This window comes from Oncorhynchus keta, unplaced genomic scaffold (genome assembly GCF_023373465.1).
Source record: "Oncorhynchus keta strain PuntledgeMale-10-30-2019 unplaced genomic scaffold, Oket_V2 Un_contig_6266_pilon_pilon, whole genome shotgun sequence".
Lineage (NCBI taxonomy): Eukaryota > Metazoa > Chordata > Actinopteri > Salmoniformes > Salmonidae > Oncorhynchus > Oncorhynchus keta.
In genome coordinates, this window is record NW_026288765.1 from 1 (window position 1) to 14028 (window position 14028).

Below are 14028 nucleotides of genomic sequence, written 5' to 3' on the forward strand. Positions count from 1 at the left end.
TGAATTCTTTGGGGCATGGACACGTTGCTCAATTGGTATCAAGGGCACTAACGTGTGCCAGGAAAACATTCCCCACACCATTACACCACCAGCCTGTACCTTTGACATCAGACAGGATGTGACCATGGACTCATGCTGCTTACGCCAAACCCTGACATCAGCATGACGCAACAGGAACCAGGATTGGTCGGACCAGGCACTGCTTTTCCACTCCTCAGTTGTCCAGTGTTGATGATCACGTGCCCACTGGGAGCCTCTTCATTGTTGTTTTATCTGATAGGAACCCGGTGTGGTCGCTCTGCTGCAACAGCCAATCCGTGACAAGGACCTACGAGTTGTGCGTTCCCAAGATGCAGATCTGCACACCACTGTTGTGCTGCGCCGTTATTTGCCTGTTAGCCCAGAGTAGAGCGCTGTTAGCACGATTCTTGCCATTCTCCTTGGACCTCTGATCACCGAGCTGTTTTCACCCACAGGACTGCCGACCTCTCATCAATGAGCTGTTTTCACCCACAGGACTGCCGACCTCTCATCACCGAGCTGTTGTCACCCACAGGACTGCCGACCTCTCATCAATGAGCTGTTTTCACCCACAGGACTGTCAACCTCTCAATGAGCTGTTGTCACCCACAGGACTGCCGACCTCTCATCACCGAGCTGTTGTCACCCACAGGACTGTCAACCTCTCAATGAGCTGTTGTCACCCACAGGACTGCCGACCTCTCATCAATGAGCTGTTTTCACCCACAGGACTGCCGACCTCTCATTAATGAGCTGTTTTCACCCACAGGACTGCCGACCTCTCATCAATGAGCTGTTTTCACCCACAGGACTGCCGACCTCTCATCAATGAGCTGTTTTCACCCACAGGACTGCCGACCTCTCATCAATGAGCTGTTTTCACCCACAGGACTGCCGACCTCTCATCAATGAGCTATTCTCACCCACAGGACTGCCGACCTCTCATCACCGAGCTGTTGTCACCCACAGGACTGCCGACCTCTCATCAATGAGCTGTTGTCACCCACAGGACTGCCGACCTCTCATCACCGAGCTGTTGTCACCCACAGGACTGCCGACCTCTCATTAATGAGCTGTTGTCACCCACAGGACTGCCGACCTCTCATCACCGAGCTGTTTTCACCCACAGGACTGCCGACCTCTCATTAATGAGCTGTTTTCACCCACAGGACTGCCGACCTCTCATTAATGAGCTGTTTTCACCCACAGGACTGTCAACCTCTCATTAATGAGCTGTTGTCACCCACAGGACTGTCAACCTCTCATTAATGAGCTGTTTTCACCCACAGGACTGCCGACCTCTCATCACCGAGCTGTTGTCACCCACAGGACTGCCGCTGACTGGATGTTGTTTGTTTGTCGTACTGTTCTCGGTAAACACCAGACACTGTCATGCGTGAATAGCCCAGGAGGCCCGGCGATCACAGCGCGCTCAAAATCGCTTAGGTCACTCGTTTTGCTCAATGGAACAGTAACTGAATGGCTGGTCTGCTTGCTTTTATATCAGGCCACGTGACCCACTGTCTGTCGGAGCAAACCATTTTTGTGAACGGGGTGGTGAACCTAAAACTATTGTCAATAATAATACATTTTATTTGGTAGATGCCTTTCAGGACATCGTACCTAAAGTATATTTCATTTAGGCCTATGTAATGAATTTTAAATTGTGCTTGAATATTTAAAACGGGGGAAAAATATTTAAAAATGTATAAAATTATAGCAAATCAGCTCATCAATTTCAAAATAAGGGGTGTGTTCTGGCACATGTCACTTACTGCTACCATGTGCAGTAAACAGTAGCTATCGCTGTGCAGGCTAGGCTACACACCGGTTAGCTAGCTAGCTAGGTCTCACTAGACAACTACCATGTGCAGTAAACAGTAGCTATCGCTGTGCAGGCTAGGCTACACACCGTTAGCTAGACAACTACCATGTGCAGTAAACAGTAGCTATCGCTGTGCAGGCTAGGCTACACCGTTAGCTAGACAACTACCATGTGCAGTAAACAGGAGCTATCGCTGTGCAGGCTAGGCTACACACCGGTTAGCTAGCCGAGCCAGGTCTAACTAGACAACTACGCTGTGCAGGCCAGGCTACACTATACAGTAACTAACACAGTGTTTGACAGGGAATAGGAATAACTCAGATTGGAGTAGAGGGATTTTTATTGTCAACCGTTTCAACTACAGCTCTCAAATCCAAACAAAGATCTGTTTTCACAAAAATGGGAATCAGGCAAACCACAGAATGACTGGTGTCTTCTCTACAGAACCAGTACATAATGACTGGTGTCTTCTCTACAGAACCAGTACATAATGACTGTCTTCTCTACAGAACCAGTACATAATGACTGGTGTCTTCTCTACAGAACCAGTACACTAATGACTGGTGTCTTCTCTACAGAACCAGTACATAATGACTGGTGTCTTCTCTACAGAACCAGTACATAATGACTGGTGTCTTCTCTACAGAACCAGTACATAATGACTGGTGTCTTCTCTACAGAACCAGTACATAATGACTGGTGTCTTCTCTACAGAACCAGTACATAATGACTGGTGTCTTCTCTACAGAACCAGTACATAATGACTGGTGTCTTCTCTACAGAACCAGTACATAATGACTGGTGTCTTCTCTACAGAGCCGGTACAGAATGAGTGGTGTCTTCTCTACAGAACCAGTACATAATGACTGGTGTCTTCTCTACAGAACCAGTACATAATGACTGGTGTCTTCTCTTACAGAACCAGTACATAATGACTGGTGTCTTCTACAGAACCAGTACATAATGACTGGTGTCTTCTACAGAACCAGTACATAATGACTGGTGTCTCTCTACAGAACCAGTACATAATGACTGGTGTCTCTCTACAGAACCAGTACAGAATGACTGCAGACCTCTCATCAATGAGCTGTTGTCACCCACAGGACTGCCGACCTCTCATCACCGAGCTGTTGTCACCCACAGGACTGCCGACCTCTCATCAATGAGCTGTTTTCACCCACAGGACTGTCAACCTCTCATCACCGAGCTGTTGTCACCCACAGGACTGTCAACCTCTCAATGAGCTGTTGTCACCCACAGGACTGCCGACCTCTCATCAATGAGCTGTTTTCACCCACAGGACTGCGCGACCTCTCATTAATGAGCTGTTTTCACCCACAGGACTGCCGACCTCATTAATGAGCTGTTTTCACCCACAGGACTGCCGACCTCTCATCAATGAGCTGTTTTCACCCACAGGACTGCCGACCTCTCATCACCGAGCTGTTGTCACCCACAGGACTGCCGACCTCTCATCAATGAGCTGTTGTTCACCCACAGGACTGTCAACCTCTCATCACCGAGCTGTTGTCACCCACAGGACTGTCAACCTCTCAATGAGCTGTTGTCACCCACAGGACTGCCGACCTCTCATCAATGAGCTGTTTTCACCCACAGGACTGCCGACCTCTCATTAATGAGCTGTTTTCACCCACAGGACTGCCGACCTCTCATTAATGAGCTGTTTTCACCCACAGGACTGCCGACCTCTCATCAATGAGCTGTTGTCACCCACAGGACTGCCAACCTCTCATCAATGAGCTGTTTTTCACCCACAGGACTGCCGACCTCTCATCAATGAGCTGTTGTCACCCACAGGACTGCCGACCTCTCATCAATGAGCTGTTGTCACCCACAGGACTGCCGACCTTTCATCAATGAGCTGTTGTCACCCACAGGACTGCCGACCTCTCATCAATGAGCTGTTCTCACCCACAGGACTGCCGACCTCTCATCAATGAGCTGTTGTCACCCACAGGACTGCCGACCTCTCATTAATGAGCTGTTTTCACCCACAGGACTGCCGACCTCATTAATGAGCTGTTTTCACCCACAGGACTGCCGACCTCTCATAAATGAGCTGTTGTCACCCACAGGACTGCCGACCTCTCATCACCGAGCTGTTCTCACCCACAGGACTGCCGACCTCTCATCACCGAGCTGTTGTCACCCACAGGACTGCCGACCTCTCATCAATGAGCTGTTGTCACCCACAGGACTGCCGACCTCTCATAAATGAGCTGTTGTCACCCACAGGACTGCCGACCTCTCATCACCGAGCTGTTGTCACCCACAGGACTGCCGACCTCTCATCACCGAGCTGTTGTCACCCACAGGACTGCCGACCTCTCATCACCGAGCTGTTGTCACCCACAGGACTGCCGACCTCTCATCACCGAGCTGTTGTCACCCACAGGACTGCCGACCTCTCATCAATGAGCTGTTTTCACCCACAGGACTGCCGACCTCTCATCAATGAGCTGTTTTCACCCACAGGACTGCCGACCTCTCATCAATGAGCTGTTTTCACCCACAGGACTGCCGACCTCTCATCAATGAGCTGTTTTCACCCACAGGACTGCCGACCTCTCATTAATGAGCTGTTGTCACCCACAGGACTGCCGACCTCTCATCAACGAGCTGTTGTCACCCACAGGACTGCCGACCTCTCATTAACGAGCTGTTGTCACCCACAGGACTGCCGACCTCTCATCAATGAGCTGTTTTCACCCACAGGACTGTCGCTGACTGGATGTTGTTTGTTTGTCGTACTTGTTCTCGGTAAACCCCAGACACTGTCATGCGTGAATAGCCCAGGAGGCCGGCTGGCCGACGATCTGGCAGCGCTCAAAATCGCTTAGGTCACTCGTTTTGCTCAATGGAACAGTAACTGAATGGCCGGTCTGCTTGCTTTTATATCAGGCCACGTGACTCACTGTCTGTAGGAGCAAACCATTTTGGGAACGGGGTGGTGAACCTAAAACTATTGTCAATAATAATACATTTTATTTGGTAGATGCCTTTCAGGACATCGTACCTAAAGTATATTTCATTTAGGCCTATGTAATGAATTTTAAATTATGCTTGAATATTTAAAACGGGGAAAAATATTTAAAAATGTACAAAATTATAGCAAATCAGCTCATCAATTTCAAAATAAGGGGTGTGTTCTGGCACATGTCACTTACTGCTACCATGTGCAGTAAACAGTAGCTATCGCTGTGCAGGCTAGGCTACACACCGGTTAGCTAGCTAGCTAGGTCTAACTAGACAACTACGCTGTGCAGGCCAGGCTACACTATACAGTAACTAACACAGTGTTTGACAGGGAATAACTCAGATTGGAGTAGAGGGATTTTTATTGTCAACCGTTTCAACTACAGCTCTCAAATCCAAACAAAGATCTGTTTTCACAAAAATGGGAATCAGGCAAACCACAGAATGACTGGTGTCTTCTCTACAGAACCAGTACATAATGACTGGTGTCTTCTCTACAGAACCAGTACATAATGACTGGTGTCTTCTCTACAGAGCCGGTACAGAATGAGTGGTGTCTTCTCTACAGAACCAGTACATAATGACTGGTGTCTTCTCTACAGAACCAGTACATAATGAGTGGTCTCTTCTCTACAGAACCAGTACATAATGACTGGTGTCTTCTCTACAGAGCCAGTACATAATGACTGGTGTCTTCTCTACAGAACCAGTACATAATGACTGTCTTCTCTACAGAACGACTGTCTTCTCTACAGAACCAGTACATAATGACTGGTGTCTTCTCTACAGAACCAGTACAGAATGACTGTCTTCTCTACAAAGCCAGTACATAATGACTGGTGTCTTCTCTACAGAGCCAGTACATAATGACTGGTGTCTTCTCTACAGAGCCGGTACAGAATGAGTGGTGTCTTCTCTACAGAACCAGTACATAATGACTGGTGTCTTCTCTACAGAACCAGTACATAATGACTCGTGTCTTCTCTACAGAACCGGTACATAATGACTGGTGTCTTCTCTACAGAACCGGTACAGAATGACTGGTGTCTTCTCTACAGAGACAGTACATAATGACTGGTGTCTTCTCTACAGAGCCAGTACATAATGACTGGTGTCTTCTCTACAGAGCCAGTACATAATGACTGGTGTCTTCTCTACAGAACCAGTACTAATGACTGGTGTCTTCTCTACAGAACCAGTACATAACGACTGGTGTCTTCTCTACAGAACCAGTACACACAGTGACAATCTGAAGGCAGTCGCTTCGGTGAAAACAATATTGAACAAACATTTTTTTTAAACTCATTTCAACTCAAATGAAAAACTCCCAGAAAACCTTACAGGGAATTATTATCAATTTAAAGTTCATCCACTCAAACAATGTGTCATTCAGTATGGGTAATGTTGTGTGTGCATGCCAGGCATTTCATATCTATAATGTTGTGTGTGCATGCCAGGCATTTCATATCTAGTACCCCTAACAGGGGTCGGGGTGAAAGGGACTCACAAGTCACAGGGTTTTATTTCATATCTAGTACCCCTAACAGGGGTTGGGGTGAAGGGACTCACACTAGGCACAGTGTTTTATTTCATATCTAGTACCCCTAACAGGGGTTGGGGTGAAGGGACTCACACTAGGCACAGTGTTTTATTTCATATCTAGTACCCCTAACAGGGGTTGGGGTGAAGGGACTCACACTAGGCACAGTGTTTTATTTCATATCTAGTACCCCTAACAGGGGTTGGGGTGAAGGGACTCACACTTGGCACAGTGTTTTACTCAGAACACAGTCTGTGGCTTTACGTAGAGAAGCGGTACTGTTGCGATGTGGGATTGAACCTGCAGTACTCCTCAGACCTCAATGTTGATCTTAGGGAAGCGGTACTGTTGCGATGTGGGATTGAACCTGCAGTACTCCTCAGATCTCTATGTTGATCTTAGCGAAACGGTATTGCAGTGACCCGGGGTTCCGTAGCAGCACTAGTCCTCTCTGGCCGTCAGGCTGTCTGAGCAGGGTGTGTAGGAGACCAGTAAGGCTGAGGAGCCCCAGAGCCTCTCCACAGCCAGCCGACAGGGAGAAGTCCCCCTGGGTCACCCAGCCCAGAGTCACCCTGGAGCAGTGGGAGGTGACGCTGGGAAGGGGCTCCGGCCAGAGACCAAGAGTCAGGGCTGAGGTACAGGAGGAAGAGGGGTTGGTGAGGCTGGAGGAGGAGCTAGGATCAGGGTTGGTGAGGCTGGAGGAGGAGCTAGGATCAGGGTTGACACCAGGGGCTGAGGGTAGAGGAGGAAGAGGGGTTGGTGAGGCTGGAGGAGGAGCTAGGATCAGGACCAGGGTTGACACCAGGGACTGAGGCAGGGTCAGACTGCTTGGCGGAGGAAGAGGAGGAGGTTCCAGGTTTGTTGTGGTCCTTCTTGCGTGGCCGTTTGACGCGGCTCTTGAAGTGGTCAGTGTGTAGAGGCTCCTGGGGCCCTGTGCAGCCCGGCTCCTCACGTACCAGCTGGAGGTCCTCTGTGGTGGGGACACACACCAGGGCGTGCTGCTCCGGTTGGCCCTTGGCGACGAGGAGAGACGGATCCACACCAGGCTGCTGCCACCGTGTGCCGAGAGGAGAGACGCTGCAACGTTACGGTTGAGTTGTGGTGTTGATCCCGGGTTACGTGACCTCTGACATTTAGAGGATGTGGGCGACACCAAGCGGACAGCTGCCTTAGAGACTTCCTGTTCCTGTTGAACACAGAGACGACCAATCAGGGTTCAGTGTTTAAGCTGCGGAACCCAATCGTGGCTCAGGGTTTATAAAATACGGCCACTACTTCTAGGAATGTTGTGTTTTTATAAAAACCGCCCAGTGATTCAGCCAAAACACAATATGAGCTCATGAAGTCAGCCATTACTCTATAAACTGCTGATTTTAGGAGGATAATCTCTCTGATGTAGGGCAGTCATTTGGGTCTGGATCTTCTCCTCATGAAAGGTATGCTGGGGAGGGGTTATGTTCTCATCATGAAAGGTATGCTGGGAGGGGTTATCATGAAAGGTATGCTGGGAGGGGTTCTCATCATGAAAGGTATGCTGGGAGGGGTTATGTTCTCATCATGTAAGGTAGGCTGGGAGGGGTTATGTTCTCATCATGAAAGGTATGCTGGGAGGGGTTCTCATCATGAAAGGTATGCTGGGAGGGGTTCTCATCATGAAAGGTATGCTGGGAGGGGTTCTCATCATGAAAGGTATGCTGGGAGGGGTTCTCATCATGAAAGGTATGCTGGGAGGGGTTCTCATCATGAAAGGTATGCTGGGAGGGGTTCTCATCATGAAAGGTATGCTGGGAGGGGTTCTCATCATGAAAGGTATGCTGGGAGGGGTTCTCATCATGAAAGGTATGCTGGGAGGGGTTATGTTCTCATCATGAAAGGTATGCTGGGAGGGGTTATGTTCTCATCATGAAAGGTATGCTGGGAGGGGTTATGTTCTCATCATGAAAGGTATGCTGGGAGGGGTTCTCATCATGAAAGGTATGCTGGGAGGGGTTATGTTCTCATCATGAAAGGTATGCTGGGAGGGGTTATGTTCTCATCATGAAAGGTATGCTGGGAGGGGTTATGTTCTCATCATGAAAGGTATGCTGGGAGGGGTTATGTTCTCATCATGAAAGGTATGCTGGGAGGGGTTATGTTCTCATCATGAAAGGTATGCTGGGAGGGGTTATGTTCTCATCATGAAAGGTATGCTGGGAGGGGTTATGTTCTCATCATGAAAGGTATGCTGGGAGGGGTTATGTTCTCATCATGAAAGGTATGCTGGGGGGGGTTATGTTCTCATCATGTAAGGTATGCTGGGAGGGGTTATGTTCTCATCATGAAAGGTATGCTGGGAGGGGTTATGTTCTCATCATGAAAGGTATGCTGGGAGGGGTTATGTTCTCATCATGAAAGGTATGCTGGGAGGGGTTATGTTCTCATCATGAAAGGTATGCTGGGAGGGGTTATCATGAAAGGTATGCTTGGAGGGGTTATCATGAAAGGTATGCTGGGAGGGTTCTCATCATGAAAGGTATGCTGGGGAGGGGTTATGTTCTCATCATGAAAGGTATGCTGGGAGGTGTTATGTTCTCATCATGTAAAGGTATGCTGGGAGGGGTTCTCATCATGAAAGGTATGCTGGGAGGGGTTCTCATCATGAAAGGTATACTGGGAGGGGTTATGTTCTCATCATGAAAGGTAGGCTGGGAGGGGTTATGTTCTCATCATGAAAGGTATGCTGGGAGGGGTTATCATGAAAGGTAGGTTGGGGAGGGGTTATGTTCTCATCATGAAAGGTATGCTGGGAGGGGTTATGTTCTCATAAGGTATGCTGGGAGGGGTTATGTTCTCATCATGAAAGGTATGCTGGGAGGGGTTCTCATCATGAAAGGTATGCTGGGAGGGGTTCTCATCATGAAAGGTATGCTGGGAGGGGTTATGTTCTCATCATGAAAGGTATGCTGGGAGGGGTTCTCATCATGAAAGGTATGCTGGGAGGGGTTATGTTCTCATCATGAAAGGTATGCTGGGGAGGGGTTATGTTCTCATCATGAAAGGTATGCTGGGGAGGGGTTATGTTCTCATCATGAAAGGTATGCTGGGAGGGGTTATGTTCTCATCATGTAAGGTATGCTGGGAGGGGTTATCATGAAAGGTAGGTTGGGGAGGGGTTATGTTCTCATCATGAAAGGTATGCTGGGAGGGGTTCTCATCATGAAAGGTATGCTGGGAGGGGTTCTCATCATGAAAGGTATACTGGGAGGGTTATGTTCTCATCATGAAAGGTAGGCTGGGAGGGGTTATGTTCTCATCATGAAAGGTATGCTGGGAGGGGTTATGTTCTCATCATGAAAGGTATGCTGGGAGGGGTTATGTTCTCATCATGAAAGGTATGCTGGGAGGGGTTATGTTCTCATCATGTAAGGTAGGCTGGGAGGGGTTATGTTCTCATCATGAAAGGTATGCTGGGAGGGGTTCTCATCATGTAAGGTAGGCTGGGAGGGGTTATGTTCTCATCATGAAAGGTATGCTGGGAGGGGTGATGTTCTCATCATGAAAGGTATGTTGAGAGGGGTTATGTTCTCATCATGAAAGGTATGCTGGGAGGGGTTCTCATCATGAAAGGTATGCTGGGAGGGGTTCTCATCATGAAAGGTATGCTGGGAGGGGTTCTCATCATGAAAGGTATGCTGGGAGGGGTTCTCATCATGAAAGGTATGCTGGGAGGGGTTATGTTCTCATCATGTAAGGTATGCTGGGAGGGGTTATCATGAAAGGTAGGTTGGAGGGGTTATGTTCTCATCATGAAAGGTATGCTGGGAGGGGTTATGTTCTCATCATGTAAGGTATGCTGGGAGGGGTTATGTTCTCATCATGAAAGGTATGCTGGGAGGGGTTCTCATCATGAAAGGTATGCTGGGAGGGGTTCTCATCATGAAAGGTATGCTGGGAGGGGTTATCATCATGAAAGGTATGCTGGGAGGGGTTATCATCATGAAAGGTATGCTGGGAGGGGTTATCATGAAAGGTATGCTGGGAGGGGTTATGTTCTCATCATGAAAGGTATGCTTGGAGGGGTTATCATGAAAGGTATGCTGGGAGGGGTTATCATGAAAGGTATGCTTGGAGGGGTTGTCATGAAAGGTATGCTTGGAGGGGTTGTCATGAAAGGTATGCTTGGAGGGGTTGTCATGAAAGGTATGCTTGGAGGGGTCCCATGGGCGAGTTGCATGCTGGGAGGGGTTCTCATCAGAAAGGTATACTGGGAGGGGTTATGTTCTCATCATGAAAGGTAGGCTGGGAGGGGTTATGTTCTCATCATGAAAGGTAGGCTGGGAGGGGTTCTCATCATGAACGGTATGCTGGGAGGGGTTCTCATCATGAAAGGTATGCTGAGGGGTTATGTTCTCATCATGAAAGGTATGCTGGGAGGGGTTCTCAAACATGAAAGGTAGGCTGGGAGGGGTTATGTTCTCATCATGAAAGGTAGGCTGGGAGGGGTTATGTTCCCCATCATGAAAGGTAGGCTGGGAGGGGTTATGTTCTCATCACCATGAAAGGTATGCTGGGAGGGGTTATGTCTCATCATGTAAGGTATGCTGGGAGGGGTTATCATGAAAGGTAGGTTGGGGAGGGGTTATGTTCCCATCATGAAAGGTATGCTGGGAGGGGGCTATGTTCTCATAAGGTATGCTGGGAGGGGGCTATGTCTTCATCATGAAAGGTATGCTGGGAGGGTCTCTCACCATGAAAGGTATGCTGGGAGGGTTCCCATCATGAAAGGTATACTGGGGAGGGGTTATGTTCCCATCATGAAAGGTATGCTGGGAGGGGTCTTCATCATGAAAGGTATGCTGGGAGGGGTTCTCATCATGAAAGGTAGGCTGGAGGGTTCTCACCATGAAAGGTAGGCTGGGAGGGGTTATGTTCTCATCATGAAAGGTAGGCTGGGAGGGGTTATGTTCTCATCATGAAAGGTATGCTGGAGGGGGTCATGAAAGGTATACTGGGAGGGGCTGTCATGAAAGGTATACTGGGAGGGGTTGTCATGAAAGGCATACTGGGAGGGGTTCTCATCATGAAAGGTATGCTGAGGGGTTCCTCATCATGAAAGGTATGCTGGGAGGGGTTCTCATCATGAAAGTTGTATACTGGGAGGGGTTATGTCCCATCATGAAAGGTATGCTGAGGGGTTCTCATCATGAAAGGTATGCTGGGAGGGGTTCTCATCATGAAAGGTATGCTGGGAGGGGTTCCCATCATGAAAGGTATGCTGGGAGGGGTTCTCATCATGAAAGGTATGCTGGGAGGGGTTCCCATCATGAAAGGTATGCTGGGAGGGGTTCTCATCATGAAAGGTATGCTGGGAGGGGTTCTCATCATGAAAGGTATGCTGGGAGGGGTTATGTTCTCATCATGAAAGGTATGCTGGGAGGGGTTATGTTCTCATCATGAAAGGTATGCTGGGAGGGGTTATGTTCTCATCATGAAAGGTATGCTGAGGGGTTATGTTCCTCATCATGAAAGGTATGCTGGGAGGGGTTATGTTCCTCACTCATGAAAGGTATGCTGGGGAGGGGTATGTTCTCATCATGAAAGGTATGCTGGAGGGCTATGTTCTCATCATGAAAGGTATGCTGGGGAGGGGTTATGTCCATTATGAAAGGTATGCTGGAGGGGTTATGTTTCATCATGTAAGGTATGCTGGAGGGGTCTCATCATGAAAGGTAGGCTGGGAGGGGTTATGTTCCTCATCATGAAAGGTAGGCTGGGAGGGGTTCTCATCATGAAAGGTAGGCTGGAGGGGTTCTCATCATGAAAGGTAGGCTGGGAGGGGCTTGTTCCTCATCATGAAAGGTAGGCTGGGAGGGGTTATGGCCCCATCATGAAAGGTATGCTGGGGAGGGGCTGTCATGAGGTATACTGGGAGGGGCTTGTCATGAAAGGTATACTGGGAGGGGCTGTCATGAAAGGTATACTGGGAGGGGTTCTCATCATGAAAGGTATGCTGGGAGGGGTTCTCATCATGAAAGGTATGCTGGGAGGGGTTCTCATCATGAAAGGTATACTGGGAGGGTTATGTCTCTCATCGGGGCGAAAGGTATGCTGGGAGGGGTCTCTCATCATGAAAGGTATGCTGGGAGGGTTCCCATCATGAAAGGTATGCTGGGAGGGGTTCTCATCATGAAAGGTATGCTGGAGGGGTTCTCATCATGAAAGGTATGCTGAGGGGTTCCTCATCATGAAAGGTATGCTGGGAGGGGTTCCTCATCATGAAAGGTATGCTGGGAGGGGTTCTCATCATGAAAGGTATGCTGGGAGGGGTCTTCATCATGAAAGGTATGCTGAGGGTTATGTTCTCATCATGAAAGGTATGCTGGGAGGGGTTATGTTCTCATCATGAAAGGTATGCTGGGAGGGGTTATGTTCTCATCATGAAAGGTATGCTGGGAGGGGTTATGTCTCCCTCATCATGAAAGGTATGCTGGGGAGGGCTATGTCTCCATCATGAAAGGCATGCTGGGGAGGGGTTATGTTCCACCATGAAAGGTATGCTGGGGAGGGGTTATGTTCCCCATTATGAGGCATGCTGGGAGGGGCTATGTTCATCATGTAAGGTATGCTGGGAGGGGTTTCATCATGAAAGGTAGGCTGGGAGGGGTTATGTTCCCCCACTCATGAGTTGCAGGCTGGGGAGGGGCTATGTTCTCATCATGAAAGGTAGGCTGGGAGGGGTTATGTTCCCCATCATGAAAGGTAGGCTGGGAGGGGTTATGTTCCTCATCATGAAAGGTAGGCTGGAGGGGTTATGTTCCCCATCATGAAAGGTATGCTGGGAGGGGTTCTCATCATGAAAGGTATGCTGGGAGGGGCCCCCACTCATGAAAGGTATGCTGGGAGGGGTTATGTTCCCATCATGAAAGGTAGGCTGGGAGGGGTTATGTTCCTCATCATGAAAGGTATGCTGGGAGGGGTTCCCATCATGAAAGGTAGGCTGGGAGGGGTTATAGTTCCCACTGCATGAAAGGTAGGCTGGGAGGGGTTATGTTCCCCCATCATGAAAGGTATGCTGGGGAGTGGGTTCTCATCATGAAAGGTATGCTGGGAGGGGTTCCCATCATGAAAGGTATGCTGGGAGGGGGTTATCATGAAAGGTAGGTTGGGGAGGGGTTATGTTCCTCATCATGAAAGGTATGCTGGGAGGGGGTTATGTTCCTAAGGTATGCTGGGAGGGGTTATGTTCCCATCATGAAAGGTATGCTGGGAGGGGTTCCCATCATGAAAGGTATACTGAGGGGCTATGTTCTCATCATGAAAGGTGGCTGGGAGGGGTTATGTTCTCATCATGAAAGGTAGGCTGGGAGGGGTTATGTTCTCTTACTCATGAAAGGTAGGTCAGAGGGTTATGTTCCCATCATGTAAGGTATGCTGGGGAGGGGTCTCCCACTCATGAAAGGTATGGGAGGGGTCCTCATCATGAAAGGTAGGCTGGGAGGGGTTATGTCCCCATCATGAAAGGCGAGGGCTGGGAGGGGTTATGTTCCCATCATGAAAGGTAGGCTGAGGGCTATGTTCTCATCATGAAAGGTAGGCTGGGAGGGGTTATGTTCTCATCATGAAAGGTATGCTGGGAGGGGTTCTCATCATGAAAGGTATGCTGGGA

The 14028-nt window shown here is 48.9% G+C and overlaps 1 protein-coding gene and 1 long non-coding RNA gene across 4 annotated transcripts; both read right to left on the minus strand.

Moving 5' to 3' along the window:
• Positions 1–959: 959 nt before the first annotated feature.
• LOC127925793 (uncharacterized) lies at positions 960–4654 on the minus strand. Of its 3 annotated transcripts, none has more exons than XR_008122254.1 (3): positions 4313–4654; positions 3635–4072; positions 960–1040 (listed from the first exon to the last, which is right to left on the minus strand). It is a non-coding gene; the product is annotated as an uncharacterized LOC127925793 (long non-coding RNA). The 3 variants fall into 3 exon arrangements; XR_008122252.1 differs by having other exon boundaries at positions 3635–3834; positions 4273–4654; XR_008122253.1 differs by having other exon boundaries at positions 4273–4654.
• A 2108-nt stretch (positions 4655–6762) lies between these two features.
• On the minus strand, positions 6763–7736 carry LOC127925794 (putative protein TPRXL). The gene is made up of 2 exons (XM_052511132.1): positions 7710–7736; positions 6763–7569 (listed from the first exon to the last, which is right to left on the minus strand). Exons 1-2 carry the CDS (start codon positions 7734–7736, stop codon positions 6763–6765), a joined length of 834 nt encoding a protein of 277 aa, XP_052367092.1.
• Between the last annotated feature and the right edge of the window lie 6292 nt (positions 7737–14028).